The sequence below is a fragment of the Oikopleura dioica genome, chromosome 1, assembly GCF_907165135.1.
Source record: "Oikopleura dioica chromosome 1, OKI2018_I68_1.0, whole genome shotgun sequence".
NCBI classification, from domain to species: domain Eukaryota; kingdom Metazoa; phylum Chordata; class Appendicularia; order Copelata; family Oikopleuridae; genus Oikopleura; species Oikopleura dioica.
Window position 1 is genome coordinate 12,329,833 of NC_137291.1, and position 23,319 is coordinate 12,353,151.

A 23,319-nucleotide genomic window follows, 5' to 3' on the forward strand; every position below is an offset into this window, starting at 1 on the left:
AATCCGAGTGTATGATTTATATTCAGAGTAAAAGCGTTCCTGCGTTTGGCCGAATGATTTTGTAAACATAGAAGGTGATAGTAGTTTGTGCTAAAGGCCCTCTTGATGCTTTCGTTCTGTCTTTCTTTGGGAGGCTTCGATCGTGTGAGCCAAGAATTCGAGCATCTGACACAATCTAAAGACAATTAGAGGAAGAAGAAACTGGAGAAACTTACATAATCATTCCCAAGAAATATCTCAGGGAAGGAAATACTCGCGCAAGTTCGGAAAGAAGCTTTTGGTTGAATGTATCCTTCGCAAAGAGCCTTGTGGGTTTTGATGATGCTGACTATCCCGGAAACATTTGGTTTCTTTGATAAAATAACGCTAACAGAGAATAAGAAGATGAAAACTTTACCTTTTTGTACTTAATTTCAAAGTCTCGTCTCACAAAGGCGATGTTTCTATCAACAGTTCGCTCCATCTTGTTCAGAAGTTCAGCACATCTTGTATCTGAGATAATGCCGTCGTATGGCCCCGCTCCTGGTGGGCAAAGGATGTATTCAAGGTTCAAAAAATCGTTGTATTCAAGCTGTGCTAGGATCTTCGCACCGATAAGATGACCCATCGGGTGATTCTTTATGCCTTCTAAAGTGGATATTTGCTTGTCTCTTGCTGATGACGACTGCATTTTTGCAGCTTTTCTGCTGCCAAGACTTTCAGATTCGCTGAAAACATCATCCCTTGCGACAGTTCTAGAGAAATCATGTTCTATTTTGAAAACATTCTTTACGATTGATGCTCGACTCCGACCATTATCTATCATTGATTTCATGCAATAAAAAATGAGTCATAAATTCTGCTGAAAGGCAGAGAACAGCTCCGTCGATCCCCTGAGTCCACCAATCGGCTCCTTTTATCTCCGTGAAAATCAAGAAAGAGAACGCTTATTCAGCTTTCCCTCTCTCACTTTTCTATATTTACCGAGGCGGACGAGTGAGCACACTTTTGCGCTTCCCTCGCAGTTCAGCAAATCACTGATCACACTTGTTTAATTTTTCTTAATCGAGAGAAGCAAACTTCAAGAAAATGGGACTTTATCCGACACTCGAAGATATGACTGTAGCAAATGCTATGAACGCTCAACAAGCACAACAACAACAACGTCAACAAAATATGATCCAAAGCCGTAAGCAACTTTGAATTCTAATCGATATAAAAAATAAGTGTCAAAATGAATTTTTTTTCCGAAATGTATTTTCAGACTCTAGTGCTCCTTATCCAACACTGACGCCAGGTTCACGCCCTGATGATCCTCCAAACTACTGGAACCAGCAATCGCAAACATCTCAAGCTCTTCAACCTGTTCAGCCATCTTCCATGGCCGTGGCAAACTACTCAAGCGCCCCTGTTTCAGGCGAGATGGTCGGAATTAAGAGAGCTGAGATCAAAGATGGCCTCCGAATGGTGCACATCTGTGTTGATCCTGATTCTAACAAGTTTGGACTCAAGTTGAAATGCATCGACGCTGGAGTCTTTGTCAGGAAATGTTCCTAGAAGATCCCGTGAAATTTTCCCTTTTGAATTCATTTTTGGAACACTAGATAGCTTGGTTGCAAAAGAATCACCGGCTGCACTCGTAGGAATTCGCTTTGGCGATCAAATCGTGCAAATCGATGGCGAAAACCTAGCTGGCAAGTCCTCAGACAAGGCGCTGAAGCTGCTCAAGAAGGCGAATCCCCAGAGATGTGAGGTAACAATAACTTTGAATGACACGCTCGTTAAATTGATCTTGTGCGTCAATCATTCTGAGTGTACGAAATTGTTATGAAAGCCTCTCACAATCACTTAAAGCTTGTTCTTCGCGACAGGCCATTGTCCTCCACGATTACGATGCAGAAGGATAGTCAAGGGCATGTTGGCTTCAAATTCAGTAATGGGCGTATTTCTCACCTCGTGCAAGGTAAATACGCGCTTACGCGTTTTCCCTTACAGTGTTTGTCTATAGACTCATCTGCTGCAAGAAATGGTTTGCTCATTGATCGTCAAATTTGTGAGGTTAACGGTCAAAATGTCGTTGGAATGAAGGTACCAGAAAGCCTCTTCTGAAATTCTTATGAAAAAACCTTTAGGACAAACTTATTTTGGAAATCCTTGCTGGCTGTGGACGAACCGTAACATTGACGACTATGCCAAAAGACGAGTTCGAGCATTTGTCGAAGAATGTAAGCAGAAGCATGTTCAAATCTATGGATCATTCTATTCCTGATGTTTGATAAAAGAGCTTCTGTCTTCTTCGCGCCTGTATAAAGTTCCTATGACCGTTAAATATCCCTTTGAGAAAAAAAGTCCAATAAAGCGTCTTCTATTGATTGTTTCTGTCATATTTGATTATCTGCTATTGATACTGGTAATAAATGCAGTGATATAATCATAAGAGCTGTCTTGCCAACATCATTTTGAACTTATTATTTATGAATTGCAATATCTATGGACCGCCAAGAGCGAAATAGAATGGTATTGATTGACCTGGCAAGGTAAACGCAGTGCATAGAATTCTTTCAAAAAGTCAAATTGTCAACAGAGGAAATCTGATTTATTCAGACGTCTGACGCAATATTCCAGATTGACAGCACTATCTCCATGTTTAACCCATGGTCAGTCATTTCTTTTTCCTTAGTAATCAAGGGCAAAGAGGCTCTGACGGAGCCGCTCCGTTGACCAAGAGTGCCTTTGGAGAATATTCTAAATTATACTAGTATCTAATGCAAGGCCAAGCAAGTTAGCGTAAATTTCAGTCCAGTTATTACCGAGTTCAATGAACTAAAGAAAAGAAGAATCTGGAGGTAAGACAGTGCGCACCGTCACAGTCATGCCTGCATTAATTATTATTACGAGATCCAACACTCAAAAGGCCAACAATATCGAAGTTGCTGGTCAGATCGTCGGTCATGAATTTAAGCTTTTTTCAACGGGTTATCATAGTTGTTGGTTTTGTTGGAGGAGTCAGAGGGATGAGTTACAATCAGGCTTGGAATGGGGCCTTTCAGGAAGGTTTAATGAACAATTTTTCTAGGGGAAAAAGTACTGTTTAGTAAGCCAGAAAAGTTGAAAAATGCGGGGCAACAGGTGAGCTTGGTTTAACTCATTAAAGGGAACAATATTTCAATTTAACTTTCTAATAGGAAAGTGAGGCGAATGCAAATCTAGTCTCTATCTTCGCATCCAAAGATGGGATGAAACGTTTAGCTGCGGACAAGAGGCGAAACAAATTCCTGCGAATGTACCAAAAACATGCTTTCGCCTGAACCTTCTTTCTGCGAATAAACTCGAATTGAACTCTAACTCTCGTCGTGTGGTAGACCAAGAATTGAAACTGTGTGCATAGCTGGCGTCGGTGTAAAATAAAATTTCCGACTGCCAACCATTCAGACAGTTCTTATTCTTGATCTCAAATCGTGTCTGTGTCTGGGTGACTGTCTGTTTTGTTCCTTGCTCCCCAGAAGGGATGAAAGGAATGATACTGAATCTGTCGAGCTTGCAATAAGCGAGGACTGTCGTTGGCGCCGAAACTGCGCCGGGTGGTGGCGCCACTCATTGGAACGTGTCCAGCGCATAGACAAAAGAGAATCGATAGAGGAACAGATGCCACCTACGAATCGATTGGCAGCTGCTCCAAATCGTTTTTTGCAAAAATATCGATATATTAAAATATAATTTTCAAGTATTCGTTCAAGTATAAAAATAAATGTGTTTGTGTTCAATATTATGGCATGGTGATAGTAAAGTCGCATCATCGAAATTTGGGCAAGTGAAATCATAATTTCGCAACTGCGGATAATCTAGCTTTAGACGGGATTCATTTCGCTTTTCATTTTCGAGTTTTGACTGGATTTTATGATCGGAGCTCCTAGCACGCCGCTCTTGTGCATTCTGCTCTCGTGAAGAAGCTTTTCTTGGCGACTGAAAAAAAGATGTTTAGGGTTGAATAGAAGGGCAGAAGTTTACCTTTGAAATCGAAGACTAGACAAGTCTTTAGCCCTCAAAGGCTTTGTATTAAGATCCACAAGTTTTCTAGCGTCTTTGAGTCCAAAGTTTTGCGGCATTGCATCTGCCTTGAGCGGTGGAAGATCCTTTGCATCACCTGCTTCTGTCTCTGGTCGCCCAATAATCTCTGTTGCCGACGTTTTCTGTAACTGCTTTGGTCGAATACTGAAAAAATATTCATAAAAACTAGAATTCTAGAAAAATGAGCCATTCCAATTTGAGATTTCCAAGAAAACTTACTCTTTTTTCCTCGTTGATCGGACAAGCACTTTTTTGACTGGATTTTCATCCTCTCTCAGGCTAAGATCAGAAATAGAAGTCGTTGCGGATATGATTCCAGAGTCGGCTTCGGAGTAATCGTCAAGTTTCAAAACATTCACTTCACTTGAACTTGCTCTGCTCAGCGCTGATTGCTGTCGATTTTTGAGCTCATCTAGAGTTTTCTGGATGTCTTCCGGAGTTACGGGAGTCTTATTCTGAGAATTTGCAGAACTTGGTCTCACTCTGGTTCGACCCTAAAATCGTTGGTAAAAACCATCCTTTCCGTGAAATCAAACCTGCAAGAGCCCCCTGTGACCTTGACGAATTCCGCCACTGGTGAGTGAAGAAGCAGACCCTGGCCGTGGCCCGATCGTATCGTCAACGGAAAACTCGACTTTGAAGTTATTGATCGCAGTTCTAAAACGATCACTTTTGCGATGGTAATCACATTATTGCTACAGACTTTTTCCACTAGTATCGATTCTTGCACACATACATAACCATATGCTTTCGTTATCTAATTAAGTCCAAAAGTAGACTTAACTAAAATGCAGATTCTTACCTGGGCCGGCTGGCAGACGGCGACTGGGGCGTCAGTTTTCCTGTTTTTGGGCGAATTCCAATCGCGGTAAACGGTCGCGAGAGTGGCTCGCTCGCAAGCAGCTCATCCTCGTCCTGAAAATTACCATCTGGCGAGTGGGTAAAATCAATTATCGAAGAAACTTTTGAACCTTCTCCACCGAAAATTATCACCCGCAATGATTGATTAGCTCTTGTTCCGTAATTATCGAAGTAGAAGAAGATTTTTTAAAGCAAGTTCACAAAGAAATTCCTTCAGGAAGTTTCATCTCTTATCTATCCAAAAAAAGTAAAAATCGCTACTCCGGAAAATCCGGATATTCAACGTACCAGAACGCCTTCAGCACAAAGCTCTTTGATGAAATTGACATCTGATAACTCGTCGAGAAAAGGCTCATCAGAGGGTGAATCATCCTCAATTGTACAGCTCTTCGGAAGGCGATTCGTCAAAAGCTTCCGGTAATCTGCCAGCTTTGAAAGAGGCGAGCCGGAAAGATTCACGTGTCGTAGATTTGGGCACAGAGACAGGAATTTTAGCTCAAGTGCTGAATAGTCCTAGTAAGAAACTGGAAGTATGAAATAACCTACCTGAATCAACATAGTTTCCTTCCATATCCAACACTTCCAGGTTCGAGCAAAATGCCAACGGCCCCAGCTCTTGAATTTGATTGTACGAAACGAACAGTTCTGTCAAATTTGGCAATCCAGAAGTCCCGTCTAAAGTTTCCATTCCCACTGCGTGTGCCCATAATATTTTTAGACTTTTGCAACTTCCGAGTTTTCGTAAATTTGGGAGGAATGATGGCGGTTCGAGTTTCAACTCGACCAGATTTGGTAGGAATTGGGACAGGTCTGATATTGAATTGGAATCTGTGTCTAAACAAGAGCTAGAAAAGTGTTCCTGAATAAGAAACATACCAAGAGGGAAGGCTACTTTCTCTACTGTATCAAGATTTTTTTCTTCTGTAATTTGCTCTAGCCTCTGTCGCGTGAGCTTATTTCCGACCTCAACCCCTCCAAGCCCTTCCGAATTCATCTCTGAAATTTTCAGCGTTAAATTTTTTTGTCTCTTCACAATTTAAAATGGCAGTTTTTTTGGGAAATGGTTCTAATCTGAGTCTGAATCACTTGACGACTCGCTTTCGGACTTGTGGACTTCTGTGGTGTCAGTTTTTTCGTGGAGGACGATGTACTCGCGCGTTGAAAAGCCGAACTTGAGCATGTCTTGTTCTTTGAGCTCGTAATATCTAGAATTTCTTTGAAAAACGGAAAAGGAGAGATGGCGTTGAGAACCTTCTTGGTTGAATCTTTTCGTTGTTGAGATAAGTTCCATTCGCCGATTCAAGATCAATGATATAAGGGCGGACAGAAAGAACTGTTCGTCCACTGGGTTTTGTGATCTTGACAGCGCGGAACTGGAGAGCGGCGTGTTGACGCGAGCAAGAGGGGTGTTCAACGGGGATTTCACAGATATCAGCAAGTTTTCCAATCAGATACGCAGATTGTCGATGGAGATAGATCACCTATGTTTTGCTAAAGACAGGGAGTTACAGAGATCTTACCTTCAGTGCTTCCTCCCCTTTGAAAGGATACAATCGCCACCTTTTCTTTGGAATTTTAGCCTCTGGCGGCTCAGAATATTTTATCACAACTCCCTAAAGAACGCGCTTTATTTACTTTATCACTTCTCTGTTTGAATAATGACCTTATAAGTGTTAGTTTCCGCAGTAAGGGCTCCGGAAAGTCCAAGATCAGGCTTTTGTTTCGGTTTTGAAGACTTGTCTCCTTCTTTGTCATTGCTCCGAAGGCCCCATTGTTGCTCGTCATTAGTATCGCCGCGCAGTGCGTCAGCGAAAACATTCTGAGAGCTTCCGCCCGGCGAGTCCGGCTCTCTTTTCATCGCCTAATGAATAAAGAGTCACTTCAGAGTTCTGGCAGATCGGGTTTTTCACCTCATTTTTAACATCTCTGTCTCCGCGCTGGAAATGATTTCGCCGTTCTCGCGCACGCTCCTGTCTTCTATCAAATTCTTCCTCAGTTTTAACCTCCTTCTTGATATCAGGAGATCTCTCTCGTCGGCGCTCTCTTGACCTGGATCGTCTTCTTTCCCGGGAACGATCGCGCCTTCTATCACGTGATCGCGAACGGGACCGAGATCTGGATCTTCGACGCCTTCTCTCCCGAGATCTTGAGCGAGATCGTTCTCTTTCTCGACCCATCTGATGCAAATTACAAATTAACAATTGTGTCGGAATGACATTAGCCGTATGAATGTAGAAATGAACTTTTAAAAGAAGAGATAAAGATAATAAATGATATCGAATTCAAGAGATAAAGAAGGAGGTCCTGAGTTCAGGAATAAACTCTTTTTGTTCCACTTAAAAATGTTTCAGTCGCGAGGAATTTTTATGAAGAATAAGTAAATAATCGGTAGAAAAGATAAGAGTCGGCCGAACCATTTTTTTCAATTGCACATGTTTTTCCGGTAAAAATAAAAACGAAGAGGGGATGAAGAGGGATCAGTAAGTGGTTGATGAATTATTTTGTATTTCGAAAGCGAGTTTTTGATTGTTTAAATTCGCCATTTTATTTTTGGTGAATGATAGCGCGCAACGTTTTTTCTGCCTCAATTCGAATGTCTGTCTGTTTTTCGAAAAATTCGCGGATGTGATCTTCTTGAAACAGAATGGCCTCCATTTGCGAGTACTTCAGGGTCCATTCTTTGTTTTCCGAGCAATCTTCAAAATGATTAAAACAGTAATTTTAAAGCAGGCGGTACCAGAATGATCAATAATTTCCGCCTCATCAGAATCTTGATTTCCTTCCTTACTTTCGTCTTCCTTGCTTCCCTGTTCATCCTTCTTTTCGATCGAAGCATGATGTTTTCGCTTTGCTTCACCAAGTTCTGTCATTAGCGAGATTGCATGTGCCAATTCTGTCCGCTCCGTCTGTCCCGTCCCGTTGCTTGAAACGTCGCCAAAAAGCTATCAGGTTTAATAATTCATGCGTTTTATAAATTACAACGAAATTCGTCGCTTTTAGCGTAATCGTCACGCGAAACAGCTTTACCTTGTAAATGAGCAGGTTGAAAGCTGTGAACTCGTCATAATTGAATGTTGTGGGCGTTTCATGGAAGTACGACTCTTTGTTAATTTCAAGATTCGCCAGATCATCGGCAAGAACCGCGGAAGCATCTCCACTAGGGCCAACGATCTCTAAAATTTTTTCACAAAATATTTCCTTGCTGAAAAAGTACCTAATGAATCGGGTCTCGATTCAAGATGCTTAACGCCAGCCCATGATCCAGAGGTCTTCATTGGATCAACATCAGCTGCACCTCCACCAAGTAAGTTGCCAATCGGACGGGTAGGAGCTTCTACTTCGGGGAAGAAGTCTTCTTTGAGCACAACTTTTGCGACAACTTCTGTAGATGAAGTTAGAGAGCCAGATTGTCCATTGTCGTCGCATGAAACAAGGCAGTAGCTGTCTTTTGGAGTTGTTTTTACTGCAGGAGGCTTTTGGCAGCGAGCAATTACGCGAAGTCGATCAGAGCTTGTTCCGCGGCAGAGTTCCCCGAATGTACTACATGCATCTTCAAATGATACAAATCCCTTTGAGTCTTTCTTGAGAAGCTTCCATATCCTGCTGCAGATTTCATCACCTAAACATTCAAACTAAGAGAATGTGGTCAAAGGGTCCACTCATGCTACTGATAAGATTTTGCCCTTCCGCGCCATTTTGGCGGTTGTTTGTATTTCTGATAACAATTGTGTTCGGGCTCAATTCATTCTGATTGTAACAAATTTACATGAAGATGTCTTTTTTAAAGCTTTTTACGAAAAAGAAAAATGAAATTTCAAAGAGACTTGATGAGTTCAACTCGATGGTAGCCGATGAAAAATACGAAAAAGAAGACATGATTGCTTCTGCTCAAAATGAAATAAAAAAACACAAGGCGAAGATGAGCAACGATAATAAAGACGCAGCAATCATCGCCAGAGATATCAAAGACATCACTAATGAAATTGAGTTCTTTGAGGAAAAAATCGCTGAAGGAAAGCAAGCAAAAGCCTCCGCGGAAATAGCTCTCAACGCGAAAACCATTCAAATTGCCGAAAATGATCGAATCCTTGAGGAATTAGAAGCGAATCTCCAAAAACGAAAGGAAGAAAAGGTAAAGCTTGATGACGATATGATTGAACGATTGAAAAATCTGGAGGTGAAACAAAAAGAAAATGATGATGTCCCGGAATGCCCCGTATGTTTCAATGCTTACAATGATGGGGAGAACCAGCTCGCCTCGGCACGATGCGGCCATATGTTCTGCAATGCTTGCATTCGAAAATTAGTGCAGGATGGGAAAAACTGCTCGATGTGCGACAAGAAAATTGAAGCTTGCGATGTTCGACGACATTTTATGTTCACATAAATTTTATCCATTGCAATTTCGTCGTTAGGAATAAAATCAATAAATCAAAAACATACCGACCAATCCTTTACCAAATGGCAAAAGTTCTTTGCCAAGGCTCATCCATAGAGGTCGATCGATGCGAAATTGTGCTTCAGCAGGTTTTTCAGGATCAAACAAGCAGTCTCTTATTTCTTCGTCATGATATCTTCTACTCATAGCTTCTTCCCGAATAAGCCTGTAAAGCGCTTCGATTTCTTCATATGCAAGCTACAGAAATTAAGTAAAGCATTCAAATTCAAAGAGGTACCTTCGTAGTGACTCTTCTGCAAGCAGATCTCATCGTGTTATTCTCAAGATCTCTGATAACTCGAAGTCGCTGATCCATTCTTAGTTTCTCAATCGAATCTGCAGAAATTAGCGAGTAGTGTTGGTAAGCATGTCGGATGAGTTGCGATATCTCCTGGCCAGTTCCAGCTCTTGAATTGAGGACATCTTTTGGTGCAGTCTGGTGGCTTTTCGGGGCTGCTTCTCGTGAGAAAACAGACTCAAGATATCCAGAAAGCAGGAGCATGATTTCTCCTTCATCTCTGCAATCCAAAAGCTAAGAGCGTTACGAAAGTGTATTAGAATAGAAATGTACCTTCTGTTCGTTTTCGCGAAGTATAGCAAGTGCTACTCTGAATATGACAACTGCACCATCAAGAAAGAAAGCATCGACAATCATTGTCGCTGCGTGAAAGGGCATTGAAGACAAGAAAATTGTAAGGAACCATGGAAGCGTCAAAGTGTCTACTACAGATAATTCTGCCAGACGACCGTGAATTTTTGGTAAGTGCTAAAAATCTTACAAACTTTGACTCTCAAAATAGAACCGACCTGTTTGACAAGTCCGACAAAAACCCCTTGATCCACAATTGCTCCAACAACTCTTTTATTGTAGTAATCGGGTAAGAGTCGTTCGCAAATCGCGACCAAAAGCCAGAATGCTTGCTCCTCGTTACAATACAGTAAAAGTACTGCAGTGACGATATTCATCGCCTGGCAGTATCCTATTGAAGGATTTCGGAGAGCATATGCGTTAAGAACGCGTCGCAGAGCGGAAATGCCCTTGTCTTCCTGAAACGCAGGATGTTCTGGAAGAGCTCTGTGAAGGTCTCGTTCGATTTCATCGGCAGCAATTGAATTGGATTCGTTGCAAGAGTTCACGTACTCCGCGTACTTCCCAGGGGCGGCTCTAAGTTGATGAAGAGCGCCTGAAAATGTTAACCAAAGCTCTCCACGAAAACAGGTCGGGATTCCTTTGATAACGAGCTCCTGCAGCTTCGAAGTTCTGTACATAGCTACACCTCGCCCAAACTCTTGAAAGTGAAGCTCCCACAGTTTCATCTTTACATCATTAGCAGCCGCTCTAGACGCGTTCTCCAACTCGACTTCCCGGTAATCAATGTCAGCCGCTTTTCTACCAGCTGGTTCTGTCGAGTATTGCTCCGCCAGCGGAGAACAGACAGTAACAGGAGATGATGCGGATGGCATTGGAGTGCGTATTTGCGTCCAAAAATTTCTGATGATTTTCAGGACATCGTCGCGATCGGGAATGCTTCCGAAAAAGAAGTTTTGCTTCGCTTTATTTTCGTTATTGATCAACGGCTCCGAAACGGAGATAGAGATACCCGACTTGACAGCGTTAGACGAGTCCATCCCTTCGACATGGGTTACGAAACGAAGAGGGATGACGAGCGTCAATGAATTGGGAAGAGAAGATTTGAAACAAACAAAGTTCTTGAAGACAAAAAGCCCGCCCGATTCAGCCCTATTTCGCTCGAACGCACAGTGCAGAACGCAGTCGGTCTTTCCATCAAGTATTTCGGCGGAGGGGAGGCGAAAGAAAAATCGAATTTTGTCGGTTCGCTGGCGCTTATCGAGGCGGCTCTTAAGGCTCTCGGTCTTGGCTTTGATCTGTCGCCCGCTGTCGAGATCGGTGCGCTGCGGGTCGCCGTCCATTAGGTTTCTGCAAGCGATGTCGGCAAGCTGTTGCATCGTTTTGTAGGGTTCTTCGCTCACGAAGTGGAAGGAGAAATTGTCGTTTTTCGCACGAACCTAGGATCGTCCAATTAATTTACCAAATGGTCACTAAATCGATTTACCTTGACAACATACGATAAGAAGCCAGACTTGAGTTCCAGTTTTTCCACATCAATCCATCTACACACCACTTTCAGCTCACTTCCAAAAACATACGAATAAAAAGACAAATGATTCACCGACAAGTAAATCTGCCCAGGTCTGTTGCTATAAGTACACATGAAGAAATTGACGAGCCGTTCTGAATCGGGATAACTGAAAGTTTGGCGGAATTTTATCGACGCTTCTTTGAGTTTCTTCGGCTCTTGGGATGATCGTTCTTTTTCCGCCCTAGAGGCGAGTGAGTTGATTTTGGCCAGAACGAAGGTTGTTCGATCTTCTTGGTCGTCCATTTCTGCGAGCATCGGGACGCATTCCTTCTCAAGATAATCCCAACGCGAGCGTATTTCACCCTCATCCCATCCAGCCGCAATTTGATATCTAGAATCGAGCTCATCAACAACATAAAGTATTCTCCAGGGCAGGATGTTCGTCATAAACGAGTCCATCGACTTGAGAAGAGCTCCGGGAAGCCCGATATCTCCGCCATGGCCACGTCGTTTTTCTAAAAAGAACCATTCGTTGCACTGCTCGGTCGTCCAAAGCGCTGAGGGCGAGACCAGCTCGGGTTTAATCCACATTCATCAGATTTCTGAAAGAATTTTTTGAAGACTAGATCTGTTTTAGGTTTGTGTAGATATCTCAATATACAATAAATCGAGTAGGAATAAATCTAAGACGGAATCGCGCTTCAGGCGGGTTCTGATATCGCCAAAGGCGTAGGCACTGATAGGTAAATGAAGGAATTGCACTTTGTTACAGAAAATTAAGGAGAAAATCTAGATGAAACTACTGCAGAATCTAGTAAACTAACCCAGCGACATAATATCTTATAAATAGAGCAAGAGCACAACCGAGAACTTGCTGAAAGAGTAAGATCTTTGTCAAACTTGCTTCAGACACGGAACCAACTAACTTTAATGTCAGATTAAGGTTCGTCAAGTTGTTGAGCTCAATTTCATCATCTTCAAGTTCCTTGGTCCAAATGGTTCCAGTGAGTTTTCCAGCTGTGATCCATAGTTTTCCAATTATGTTCAATTTTGACCATTTTACTCTTGTCGTTGACATTTCTCGTAAGCCAGTTTCTGAGTTAAAACGAGGAAGACGATGGCGAGGGCAGGGAATGATGTGGAACAGCTGGGGCAGGCCGTAGACGAAATTGAAGATCTGAAAGATTTATTCCGTATTGTTGTTCGAAGCTCAGTTTTACCTGAGGGATGAAAAACAAGAGGCCGGTTTTGGAAAATCTTCCGATAATCGAAGTTGTGGCCAGAGTACATCCAGCCCAGTAACAAAAAGTATCGCCGACGAAAACCTCTGCTGGATACCAGTTCTTAAAATAAAAATTGTCACCTGTAAAGATATCGAAATACTACCCTTCTAACGAGCCCAAAAACGCACCCGACGAATGGGACCATGAGTGAAAGTGATCGGTAGTGGCAGGCCAGGTGCTCTAATATTAATATGATGTTACTAGAGAAACATGGACTGCCAAACCTTCTGACAATTTGCCATTATAAAGCTCTATCAAATTGTAGCAAATGAAACCCAAGCCGATGATAAAACTCTGACCAGCTAAAATAGAAGTTGAAAATTAAATGGTAAACATAGCTTGTTCTAACCCTCGAGGCCATTGACGCCAGACAGGATGTTGATTGCATTCAGACAGAAAATGATCAGGGCAAGAAGATAGCAGTAGTAAAGCGGACCAAGTTGGAGGATCCCTTCTTTAGAAAGGAGGTTGAAATCGAAGATGGTTAGTTCGAAGCCGCGAAGAAATTTGGGCAAGAGAACTGAAGTCTCCCCGTTGACGATGAAGTAAACCGTGAGAAGTGGCACAGTAGAAACAGCTAAAAAGAGACCATAAGTTTCGATAAGACCCGGGTGAGTGATTTTTTAAACGCTTTTTATTGGTACTATAGCGTCGCATGTATCTCCTGACCGGTGTTTGAGAAAAGGGATCGACCCTGATTTCGGTTGCCTGTTGGGTCGAAGTGCCGACCAAAGAGACGTCGAACTAAAAACTGGTGGTCGGTGCCTACCGCCCTCTGCCAACCTGTCATTCGATACAGATTAATCTCCGCAAAATTAAAATGAAGCGAAACAAACCTGGAGCCCACAGCTTATGTCTCCATCGAAGATTTAGGACGTCGTCCACGAAGCCAAGGAAAGCAGCAGAAGTTATCGTCAACAAAGCTCCGAGAAAAAGCACCAGATCTACGTTTGAGTCCAAGAATGGAATTTGAATCACTGAATATCAATAATATTTACTCTCTGAAGATCATCAGTACCGGCTAAGACGAGAAAAACAACGGCAGAAATGAGTCCCAGTGATTCAGGAACAAGAGGTCGGTCAGCGCGGCCCATATCGTTGCCCTTCAATCCCGCATCAATAAAGGATTGCTTCGCGCTTGAAATCGCGCGTTCAGATATTTTCCATCCGAGAAGAAAAATCACCGGATAAAGCAAACACCCCGAGCAGATATCGACATCCATTTCTGAAACGAAAAGTTGAGAACTGTGGAATCAACAAGGAATTAAGTAGATTTGAAAAGGAAGTATACAATTAGCCTGGGTCTCAGACCCAGGATTCGTTTCAAAAGTGACGCCTGGGTCTCAGACCCAGGTTACCCCCTCAGAAGTGACGCCTGGGTCCAATACCCAGGATTCATTTAAAAATTGGCATTTTGGGCAGACTTCGTCGATTGATTCTCTGAAAACTCTCAGATCTATTTGCCCCTTACCACGGGGCTTCGCCCCTTAGGTCCTAAAATGCCGGGGTCTAGTCTAGGGTTACTTAGGGTTACCTTCAGTTAGGGTTAGGGTTAGGGTTAGGGTTAGGGTTAGGGTTAGGGTTAGAAATGAACTTTTGAAATGAATCCTGGGTCTGAGACCCAGGCTAATTGCATCCTTCCTTTGAAAAAGTGGCAGGAAGAATTAGAGCTTGGACAGATCCATGGTCATGTAGTCATCTTCAGATTCGCTATCCGAGGCTGGCTTCTTGTTTGATGAATTTTCTGGAGAAACGACGGCTTCTTCCTCTTCATCAAACCATGCGTCGGTCAAGTCGTTGTCTTTTACTGAATCGCGAACATCGAGAGAGTCATAATCTGAAGATGAATGTCAATTTCAAAAGGAGATGCAATTTTTACCGAATTCAGGGTCTTTTCCGTCGACAAAGCGTTCCTTCATAAGATTCAAAAACTCCTCTTGTCTTTCTTCTGGACTTAGATCTTCGTTTATCAGGTCCGCTACAGGTTCTTCCTGCTCTTCGTCCTTGTCTTCATCATTTTCTTCTTCCTCCTCTTCGTCTTCTTCTTCCTCGTAGTCCGGATCACTTGGGTCTTTCATCTTGTTGCCTTAACAATATTCTAGAGCATCTTTCTAGTTTTTTATAATTACTATGGTTTTTTCTACTTGAGATCAGTTTATAATTATGCCATGGAACCAAGAGCTCGATTTGAGAACGCTTGAGTCTCATCCGCCATTTTTAGAAGACGAAAAAAATGTTTTCGATCAAATCAATTTTGAGCTTAACTTATCCGCCATTTTTGGAATGGGGACTGCATCCGTTTAATACAGAATGATACCGATGACGAACAATTTAGTGAGGAATCATGGCTGGCTTGGATTTCTCAATATTCTGATGGTTTGTCTTTTATCATTCTAGACCACTTTTCGGTGATAATTATTGTTGGTTTTAAAATACAGTTAGTTTTGATTGCATGTCGGCCCGTCCCGGACTTGACGTTAGAACCGATGTCGGTCCCCCGCCCGTCCTCGAGGAAGAGAAAAAGATCTTCGATCAAATTCTTTTCGAGAAAAATATCGCAGCCATGTTTGGCATTGGAACCGCGTATTTAACATACAAAGCGCATCCAGTTACGCGCAGAATAGTAAAAAATCATGGATGGATTGGGTTTCTCAATGTTTTAACGGTCACAATCGAAAAAGTCTCGTTCAAGGAACATATTGTATTTAGGTTGGAGGAATAATCGGTGTCGGAAGTTGGCTAGCAAGTGGAAGACGAAGCCAAATCTACGAAAATTTACCAGGAAAGGCTCGAGAACACTAGAAAAACATTTTTCTCTAATCCGACGAAGCAGCCTAATTAGACGGGTACTTCCGCAAAATCAAAGTCGAGAACATGCCCGATTCAATCGAAGAAAAGAAAAAGTACTTCGACCAATTTCCCCATGAATTGCGACAACGAGAACGGGTCATTGGCATCTTCCGACTTCAAACACCGATGCCGACGGTTTCACAACAAGCCGAGAACCAAGGACGCCCTTATGTCACATACGCTCAGCTCCGCGCTAAAGCGAAAGAAAGCGACAAACTTATTGCAGAACAAAACGATAAGCTGATCAACAAATAAATTCGCAGAAGAAAACTTACTGTGAAAGGGCTTGTCGATTTTTCGCTCGCCAGTGTCGGGGTCTTTTTCTTGCATCCAGCATCGCATCAGAACGTCTGAGAATTTCATTTCTTTTGGTCGTCCGACGGCATCTTTTCCCACAACTTGGTCATATAATCCTGGATCTCTTTCTTTCGCTAGAAAAACTATTAAGTAGCAGTTAAAGTTAGAAAGAACCTTTTGCTAACTCAAAATAACCATTTTTCTCCAGCTCGAGCATTGCCGCATATCTTCAAGTATTCAGTAACTTTGACAGGACATTTTACTAGACATTCAACATTTCTCGGCATTTACCTCTTGTTCCTGGTTTCTCGATGCTTCATCTTTTCGACAATAGCTTCGCAATCATCAATGGCGAAGGGATTTAGATGATTGAGATCGGCGACTTTTAGATGATGCCAGAACTGACGGATGATCTCTTCATCTGACAGGTTCTTGATGGCGTCTAAGGATATTCCTCTTGTATGGCAAATCCGACGGAATATGCGCTCTTGTTCCATTCTACATTGAATTAGATAAATTTAGAGTGAGTAGAAGAAGTTATAAATTATCTAACTGAAGATAGGAAGGAACTGATTAATTAAACTTTTAAAAAAGTCGTTGTCCGTAATAATAAATCTCAATATTCGTAACGATACAGATATTGGAGAGCGAACTACAGGTTGAGCACAAAAGAGAGAAGTGTAATTTCAAAGTGCAAAAACGAAACATACAGAAAATAATAAATTGAATAAGAATGAATGTACTACAGCTAGCAAGTAAGGCACAAGATGATGAATTTCAGGGTTAGTTTGTGAGTTGGAGCAATACAGAAAATACGAGCTCTTGTATTAAAACTTTGATTGTTTCGATAGATAGTTTCAATTTTTAAATATTCAACATTTCCCATAAAATTTGCTGGCTGTCTGATCCAGTGCAAGTTCTCACTCTGAACGAGCCCAGATCAGATCCATCAAGGCAGAGGTGAGGAAAGTCTTCTAGCTTGATATTCGTACCGACATAATTCCATCTTTGATGAGAATTGGCTTCTCTAACTTCTGCGTTGCTCACGCAATCAGCGAGGATGACCTTTGCGCCGTCGGTTGGTGTCGTGTCGGGGGTGCCAAAGCATTTATTCACGTACTTTCCGTCTTTCATTTGGACTGGCTGTTGGAAAAGACCAGTGAACTTCTTCAAGACGAGTTGTTGCTTGTCCATGTCTTGATAGCTCGGATTGTTCAAGCCTTGGTTGCAGTTTGCTGCTCCTAGCTGACCATAAACGCCCGATTTATTGGATTTTGTTGGGAAGACGTTGAGACAGTGTTCTCCTCGTTTAGCATGACCCCAAGCAACGGAGTTGCGTTCAGGAACATATTGACGAGGATAGACGTTTTCCAGGTACCATTTGAAGCCCTTACATTGCAGCTTTTCCTACAAAAGAGTTTACCGAAATCCCTGAAATAAAATATTACCTTAAAATGTTCCCTAACAGACAGATCTCCTGGCTCAATACTCTTAGCATTTGGTCTTGTTCCATAGTAGAAATCGGTGTATTCATCCATCCACGTATGAACGAATCTATTGTTGTTCTTGACAAAGACATTGTTTGAACCCTTCTTTCCAAAATCGTATGGATGTTCGTCTCTGAAAACGTGGCCGACTCTTGAGCAGGGAAGAATTTCCATTTCTCCGCCGCATTGCCACACTCGAAAAGAGAATTCGATGTTTTCTCCGCCCCAGATGTCCATTTGATCATCGTATTCTCCCAACTCGTGGAACCACGCTTTTGAGATTGAAAACAATCCGCCAGCGATTGTTGGGCTCCGGAGTCCTATAAAGCAACATTATAAGAGAGTTAATTCAACCACCAACCTCTCGTGTGATCCATGGTGCTTGTCCCTCTCTGAGTCAGCCAATCCCATCTGAAAACCATCGCCCAAGAAACTCCACCGGTCAAAAACGCATCAGCACCAATGTATTTGAAGGTATCTTTGTTGATGACGTCGATGATAGGAGCAACGACAATTTTGGGGTTTTGTTGGATTCGCTGCATCAAAGGTTGGATCCAGTTTCTGTTCACTTCGACGTGACTATCGAGGAAAGTCAGAGTATCACCAGTAGCGACCATAGCAGCGCGGATACGAGCTCGAATGAGGCCTTGCCGTTCGCGGTTGACGATCAACTTGACTTTCTCGATCTTGATCAGTTCCATTCCAACGTTTGGATCGCTAGAAACGACTCTTATTTTTGAAATGATGGTCAAGTTTACCTAGAAGCATCATCGACGAGAACAATTTCTTTCAAAATATTAGCTGGTGTTCTTCGAATGACGGAAACGATAGTTCGCAAAAGCGTCGATCTCAATTCGTTATGAAAGGTGATAATAATTGAGGTCGTTGGAAGCCCTTCAGAAGGATATTCTTGAGACGGACAAGATCCTAGGCGAGTGTCTGGGATATTTCGATCCATCGGAATGTCGTCGGAAACGAGCTGGTTAAACGCTGCGGTTTTATAGGCGTCCTTTTTGTTCGTGACTCGGCCGGCATTGATGTATTTGCGGATATTGAAATCATTCCAAGACACTTTCTCGTGTGAATCGTAGACGTCTTCGTTGTCCACAATTCTAGCTTTTTTATACAGCTTTATTTGGTTAATCCGGATTCTTACTACTCTATTATTGAAAATCGGTTTAAACCAATTCCTCGAATGATTCTTCTTCGACTTCATTTCGAGCAACAAAGTCTGTGGGTACAAATTCAGGCACTTCGTATTTGACTCTGACGATCTTCTGATTCTTTGCAAGGAAAAAATCGAAAACTTCAAGTGGACAGAAAAGCAGAATTCCAAGAACAAGAGCGGACACAATTCCAATAAGTTGAGGAGTCGAGAAACTGGAAGATTTTTTGGATCCTTTGGAGATTTTCGAAGCGACGGATTGAGAAGAAGGTTTAGTGACATTTCTTTTACGAACACCGGACATTTTCAGAAAGCGATCTCGATAATCTGATCTAAAAATATTTCGAATAATAAACTCGCTGTCAATTTTTTCTGCTGTAAATATAAATAGTCGATGAATTTCGAGATGGTCTATCGATTCTTTGGCTAACAGTCTTTTATTTAATAGGTTTATGATGTTAAGAACGCATTTTACACATTTTTTGTTTATCATTTTATTTAGTTGTTAATAAATAACAATAACTATAAATTATTGCTATAAATTATTCATTATTTTTCGTAAGAGACAAAGAGGCAAACTGATCAGCAAGAGAAAGCTTCTTCAACTTCAACGGCTTCATACATCTCGGACGATCCTTCGCCACTTCCCCGCTAATGAGCAGCTTTCTCAGCGATGCAAATCTGTTCCCCTCCACAACAATATCATCATCTTCAATCGCCATTGGCATTTTTCTGTAAAAGAAGGCAAAGTCCATCGCAAGTTTGAGTCCGTCTTCCGATACGATTAAATTCTTCATTTCATGTTTTGAGGGCTTGTCGAAAAATCCGGAGATAATTTCGTCGAATTCATACTTTTTCTCGGTTTATCAAGCACTCATTTAGCGAAAACAGCTTCATCCAAATTGAAGATGATAGAAACCTGTAACTGTAAGTATCCCCTGTTAATTTTCTTAATTTTCAGGGTTCCCGCTGCGATAACCCTTCTAGGCATGCATCTACATCTGAAATTCCACGATAAACGACTATTAATCACTGCAAATCAACTGTATATGGCTGAATAAGGCTAGATAGATAAGTTGAATGTATAAGTTGCACAAATCTCTGAGTCTGAGCGAAGTAAATACATGTAAAACGTTTGGTTTTTTTAGATTGAAGATTTTTTTAATCAGAACGAAACACAATTGTTTTTTAAACACATAGACTGGCACAGGTATCATTTTTAGACAACAAAACAGTGAACTTGGAGGACGATGATTTGATACGATCGCGTAACTTTAAATTAGAGGCCGTTTCTCTTTTTAGGCAGAGGCCTTCTCGAGGAACTCAGCGGCGTATTTGGCTTCGCCAGAGAGTTCTTCGGCGGTGACGGTGAGTTTTTCTCGGGAGAACTCGCTGATTTCAAGGCCGTTGACGACGGTCCAGACTCCAGCTAGAAAAAATAATTAGCATTGATCGTTTTATATGTAGTTACCTTCGCAAGTGACTGGGAAGGAGTAGATAAGACCCTCTGGAACACCGTACTTGTTTCCATCAGAGGTGATGGCCATGGAGACCCATCGGCCTTCAGATCCGACAATCCAGTCGTGGAGGTGGTCACCGATGGCCTTGGCAGCGGACATGGCGCTGGAAAGCTTTCGGGCAGCGAGAACAGCGGCACCTAATGGAAAAATTGAAGAGACGGGTTGATTATTTGGATTTTTACCTCGCTTCTGGACGGTAGTGATGAAGTCGCTCTTGAGCCAGGCATCATCGTTGACAGCGGCGGAAGCAGCGACCTCGGCGCCGTCCTTGTTGACCTTTCCGTGCCAGGCGTCGGGGTACTGGGTGGCGGAGTGGTTGCCCCAGATGGTGATCTGGCTGACCTTGTCGGAGGTGACACCAGCCTTGGCGGCAATCTGGGCGGTGGCTCGGTTCTGGTCGAGTCGAGTCAGGGCGGAGAAGTTTTCCTTGGGAATGGTGGGGGCGTACTTCTGGGCAATCAAGCAGTTGGTGTTGGCTGGGTTACCGACAACAAGGACTTTCACGGTCTTCTTGGCGACCGTGTTCAAGAGGGCGCCTTGGGCCTACAAATGGATAAATAGAGAGAACATCAGTCTGACTTTACCTTGAAGATTTCAGCGTTCTTGGCGAGCATATCATTTCGCTCCATACCGGGCTTTCGTGGGAAAGCACCAACGAGAACGGCGACATCGATGTCAGTGAAGGCTTCAGTCTGGTCGCAGGTAGCAGTGACGGACTTCAAGCTTGGGAAGGCGCAATCCTGAATGGAAAATTACCAAAAGAGTTTCTTCTTTCGAAATCGTATGTAACTATTTGTCTAGCACGCCTCATAAAATTAAATAAGACCGGGCAATAGTAAATGCCCGGCGACTCTTGAAAATGCTATAAAAATCTAAGGAGGTGCTAGTTTTCAAGGAAGATTATGTAACGAGATCAATTCGATCAAACGGAAGAAGATTCTCTTGCTTGCTTTCAATAAAGGTTGTAATTACCTGGAGTTCCATAACGACACCTTCCAAGGCATCCTTGGCAAATGGCAAGTCCAACATAACAAGATCAACGGGCTGATCTCGTCCGAAGACATCACCTCGAGCAATAAGAGCCAAAAGCGAGTAGGAAATCTGTCCAGCAGCTCCGGTAACGACGACTCTCATGGGTGACTTGGCCATTCTGGAAAAAAAGGGAAATTGAAGAAGGAACTTTCGGTTTTTTGAAAATTTGAAGTTGTGATTTTTTGCACTGTTTGATTTCGCGTGAGGGCGAGAATAAATATGCTTTGACAGGGCTAGGCTGTTTGCGCAAGGCATCCTGACAGTTGCGTAAGAATCATCTTTCTGATAGGAAAAGGGTAGCAGGGCTTATCAGTAGGGTCTAAATGAAAACTTTTTGTAAGTGACGATTGGGAATGAACAAATAAATAACATGTAGCGGGCGCGTTTAGTAGACGAAGATCTGATCGTCGGTGAATCCAAGCTCTTTCAAGTTTGGAAGACAGGCGAATTTGACCATTGGAGGGGGGCCACAGATGAGGATCATTGTGTCATCCCCAGGGATGGGAAGAGAGGTTGCACACATGTCTGAAAATTATATAAGAAGACAGTATAAAGATCATGTAAGCTCCAAACTCAAATTTGCTAGGCCCGAACGTTTTCGTTATATTTTATCACTGATAGTATCAGGTACTACCGGCAAGAGACCTAAATCAGGTTACCTTTGTTAATGAAACCAGTCTGGTACTCCCATCCTTCTTTCGGCCGGTCGACGGTGTACATAAAGTTGAATCGATCGGGATAGTCAGTCTTCACTTGTTCGATTTCTTCCCTCAGCAAAATATCTTCTTCGGTTTGGTTGGCGAACAAAAGTGAGAGTTTTGTCGATTCTGACGATTTGAAAACGTCCCTATCGAAAAAATAATCTATCTAGAAACTTTTGTGAATAGTAACTCGCCTGACAATCTGCATCATCGGCGTAATTCCGGATCCGCCAGCGATCATTCCAATATGTTTGATTCCGCTCTTTCTTGTGTTCTCATCTTTAGCAGTAGCTCCTCGGATCAAGAACTTTCCATTTCGCTGGTAAATGATTCTTCCTTTCGGGCCTGACACGGAAATTTTATCTCCAAGTTGCATTTTGTTCAAATACTGGGTCATTTTGCCGCCTTCAGGAAATCGTTCGTTTGGAAGATAAACCTAGAAAATCGCGGTTTTTGAGCATCGATGAAATCAGCAAGTTCTACCTTTATCAAAAGATCGACGAATCCCAGATCATCATCGGACGAAATCGGTGTGTAGGAACGAATAACAAGCTTTCCATCAATCTTGGCCTTTAGGTTGATGTGTTGGCCAACGGGCAGTCCCAAGCGATGACCTTCTTTCAATCCAAAGCGGAAAATTTTTGTATCGTGAGAGATTTCCGTCACCTAAACAAATCGGTAACCCTTTCTGTTTCTTTTTGCCCTTGAAATGTACCTTGATAAGAGGCAGCTCGACAGAATCGTTCGGGTTGACAGAAAGAGTCCTTGGAGTGGTCCTATGGTATCCTTTCTTATTCGAAGCATATTTCACCGCCAAATAGACGGCTCCGAAAATGCCGAAAACTCCGGCGAGCATCGGTCCCGGCCCAGAGAGAAAGGACAGTCCAGTTCCTTTTTTCTCTAGCATTTTTTCTAAAAATGAATGAGTTAGATTGACCATTTGGCGCTAGAATCGGACTTAAGAGAACTTTCAACTGGATAATTTCTCTTTTCTCGCATGAAAATCATTCTTTCTTCTAACTCTACGAAAATCTCTTAATAAAAAGTAGTCATTTTTACGAGTTCGAGGGGACTAAATAAATCGAGTCGGAGGGACACCAAAATGTTCCGTTGCTGGAGCGAAGAAAAGTGCGGCGCCACGATTGGCTCCGCGGATCTTTCTTTTTCTTTTCATTGCGTCAATTTTGCGAAAATATGCCTCGAGAGAAAGTTCGCGGCGCTTTCACACTAGAAAGTTTTTTACATTAATTATTTTTTCAACAATTTTATTCATTAGAAATAGATTTCCGTTAAAGTGACAGTAGAAATAATTTTATACCAACTAACAGCTCACTGGCCTTGGTATACAGGCGTAAATCATTTCATAGATAATTTTATCTTCGATGCAGTGAGAAATTAATCTTCTTAAAATTATCTTTAAACTTCCTGAGAATACTTCAGTATCAACTTCAATTCACTGTGAATTTCATTGTGTCATTTAATATCTTAGAAAATCCAGCCTAGCAAACTTTTATACTTCTTTGCCAGGCAAAGTTT

The 23,319-nt window shown here is 42.3% G+C and overlaps 10 protein-coding genes across 12 annotated transcripts; 2 read left to right on the forward strand and 8 right to left on the reverse strand.

The window, feature by feature from the left end:
- Positions 1-22: 22 nt before the first annotated feature.
- LOC145712203 (uncharacterized) lies at positions 23-861 on the reverse strand. Its single transcript, XM_081789887.1, has 3 exons — positions 398-861; positions 216-350; positions 23-175 (listed from the first exon to the last, which is right to left on the reverse strand). Exons 1-3 carry the CDS (start codon positions 812-814, stop codon positions 23-25), a joined length of 705 nt encoding a protein of 234 aa, XP_081646013.1. The 5' UTR covers positions 815-861.
- On the forward strand, positions 821-2,420 carry LOC145702644 (syntenin-1-like). 2 transcript variants are annotated; one of them, XM_081779903.1, is made up of 6 exons: positions 821-1,168; positions 1,244-1,521; positions 1,586-1,732; positions 1,834-1,942; positions 1,988-2,067; positions 2,112-2,420. In XM_081779903.1, the coding sequence occupies exons 1-6, from the start codon at positions 1,069-1,071 to the stop codon at positions 2,253-2,255; spliced, it is 858 nt and encodes a 285-aa protein (XP_081636029.1). In that variant the 5' UTR covers positions 821-1,068; the 3' UTR covers positions 2,256-2,420. The 2 variants fall into 2 exon arrangements, with proteins under 2 accessions (XP_081636029.1, XP_081636023.1); XM_081779897.1 differs by having other exon boundaries at positions 1,244-1,514; positions 1,579-1,732; positions 2,112-2,419.
- Positions 2,421-3,704: 1,284 nt separating this feature from the next.
- On the reverse strand, positions 3,705-5,915 carry LOC145695362 (uncharacterized). Its single transcript, XM_081772360.1, has 8 exons — positions 5,785-5,915; positions 5,455-5,742; positions 5,197-5,411; positions 4,850-4,962; positions 4,584-4,704; positions 4,267-4,541; positions 3,988-4,191; positions 3,705-3,942 (listed from the first exon to the last, which is right to left on the reverse strand). The coding sequence occupies exons 1-8, from the start codon at positions 5,900-5,902 to the stop codon at positions 3,828-3,830; spliced, it is 1,449 nt and encodes a 482-aa protein (XP_081628486.1). The 5' UTR covers positions 5,903-5,915; the 3' UTR covers positions 3,705-3,827.
- An 11-nt stretch (positions 5,916-5,926) lies between these two features.
- Positions 5,927-7,119, reverse strand: LOC145695363 (smad nuclear-interacting protein 1-like). The gene is made up of 5 exons (XM_081772361.1): positions 6,819-7,119; positions 6,572-6,769; positions 6,429-6,521; positions 6,160-6,389; positions 5,927-6,113 (listed from the first exon to the last, which is right to left on the reverse strand). Exons 1-5 carry the CDS (start codon positions 7,083-7,085, stop codon positions 5,975-5,977), a joined length of 927 nt encoding a protein of 308 aa, XP_081628487.1. The 5' UTR covers positions 7,086-7,119; the 3' UTR covers positions 5,927-5,974.
- Positions 7,120-7,450: 331 nt separating this feature from the next.
- LOC145695361 (TBC1 domain family member 9-like) lies at positions 7,451-12,052 on the reverse strand. Its single transcript, XM_081772359.1, has 9 exons — positions 11,422-12,052; positions 10,154-11,374; positions 9,918-10,112; positions 9,585-9,878; positions 9,352-9,544; positions 8,123-8,527; positions 7,936-8,081; positions 7,646-7,850; positions 7,451-7,604 (listed from the first exon to the last, which is right to left on the reverse strand). Exons 1-9 carry the CDS (start codon positions 12,037-12,039, stop codon positions 7,453-7,455), a joined length of 3,429 nt encoding a protein of 1,142 aa, XP_081628485.1. The 5' UTR covers positions 12,040-12,052; the 3' UTR covers positions 7,451-7,452.
- Positions 12,053-12,077: 25 nt separating this feature from the next.
- Positions 12,078-13,953, reverse strand: LOC145695364 (UDP-N-acetylglucosamine--dolichyl-phosphate N-acetylglucosaminephosphotransferase-like). Its single transcript, XM_081772363.1, has 7 exons — positions 13,750-13,953; positions 13,568-13,708; positions 13,081-13,308; positions 12,956-13,033; positions 12,835-12,911; positions 12,669-12,791; positions 12,078-12,625 (listed from the first exon to the last, which is right to left on the reverse strand). The coding sequence occupies exons 1-7, from the start codon at positions 13,823-13,825 to the stop codon at positions 12,260-12,262; spliced, it is 1,089 nt and encodes a 362-aa protein (XP_081628489.1). The 5' UTR covers positions 13,826-13,953; the 3' UTR covers positions 12,078-12,259.
- A 41-nt stretch (positions 13,954-13,994) lies between these two features.
- LOC145695425 (uncharacterized) lies at positions 13,995-16,375 on the reverse strand. The gene is made up of 5 exons (XM_081772413.1): positions 16,170-16,375; positions 16,053-16,105; positions 15,857-16,012; positions 14,611-14,817; positions 13,995-14,568 (listed from the first exon to the last, which is right to left on the reverse strand). The coding sequence occupies exons 1-5, from the start codon at positions 16,373-16,375 to the stop codon at positions 14,396-14,398; spliced, it is 795 nt and encodes a 264-aa protein (XP_081628539.1). The 3' UTR covers positions 13,995-14,395.
- Positions 15,179-15,838, forward strand: LOC145695437 (uncharacterized). Its single transcript, XM_081772424.1, has 3 exons — positions 15,179-15,396; positions 15,441-15,511; positions 15,572-15,838. Exons 1-3 carry the CDS (start codon positions 15,184-15,186, stop codon positions 15,834-15,836), a joined length of 549 nt encoding a protein of 182 aa, XP_081628550.1. The 5' UTR covers positions 15,179-15,183; the 3' UTR covers positions 15,837-15,838.
- Positions 16,376-16,472: 97 nt separating the features above from the next.
- Positions 16,473-18,490, reverse strand: LOC145703176 (polypeptide N-acetylgalactosaminyltransferase 2-like). The gene is made up of 4 exons (XM_081780501.1): positions 18,124-18,490; positions 17,727-18,082; positions 17,327-17,685; positions 16,473-17,285 (listed from the first exon to the last, which is right to left on the reverse strand). The coding sequence occupies exons 1-4, from the start codon at positions 18,321-18,323 to the stop codon at positions 16,743-16,745; spliced, it is 1,458 nt and encodes a 485-aa protein (XP_081636627.1). The 5' UTR covers positions 18,324-18,490; the 3' UTR covers positions 16,473-16,742.
- Positions 18,491-19,559: 1,069 nt separating this feature from the next.
- On the reverse strand, positions 19,560-22,711 carry LOC145703749 (malate dehydrogenase, cytoplasmic-like). Of its 2 annotated transcripts, XR_014134392.1 has the most exons (6): positions 22,499-22,711; positions 22,267-22,449; positions 21,978-22,219; positions 21,742-21,929; positions 21,023-21,607; positions 20,635-20,790 (listed from the first exon to the last, which is right to left on the reverse strand). XR_014134392.1 is itself a non-coding variant. In XM_081781171.1 (5 exons), exons 1-5 carry the CDS (start codon positions 21,197-21,199, stop codon positions 19,829-19,831), a joined length of 1,011 nt encoding a protein of 336 aa, XP_081637297.1. In that variant the 5' UTR covers positions 21,200-21,256; the 3' UTR covers positions 19,560-19,828. The 2 variants fall into 2 exon arrangements, 1 of the variants encoding a protein (XP_081637297.1); XM_081781171.1 differs by lacking the exons at positions 21,742-21,929; positions 21,978-22,219; positions 22,267-22,449; positions 22,499-22,711 and adding exons at positions 19,560-19,959; positions 20,002-20,187; positions 20,233-20,593 and having other exon boundaries at positions 21,023-21,256.
- Between the last annotated feature and the right edge of the window lie 608 nt (positions 22,712-23,319).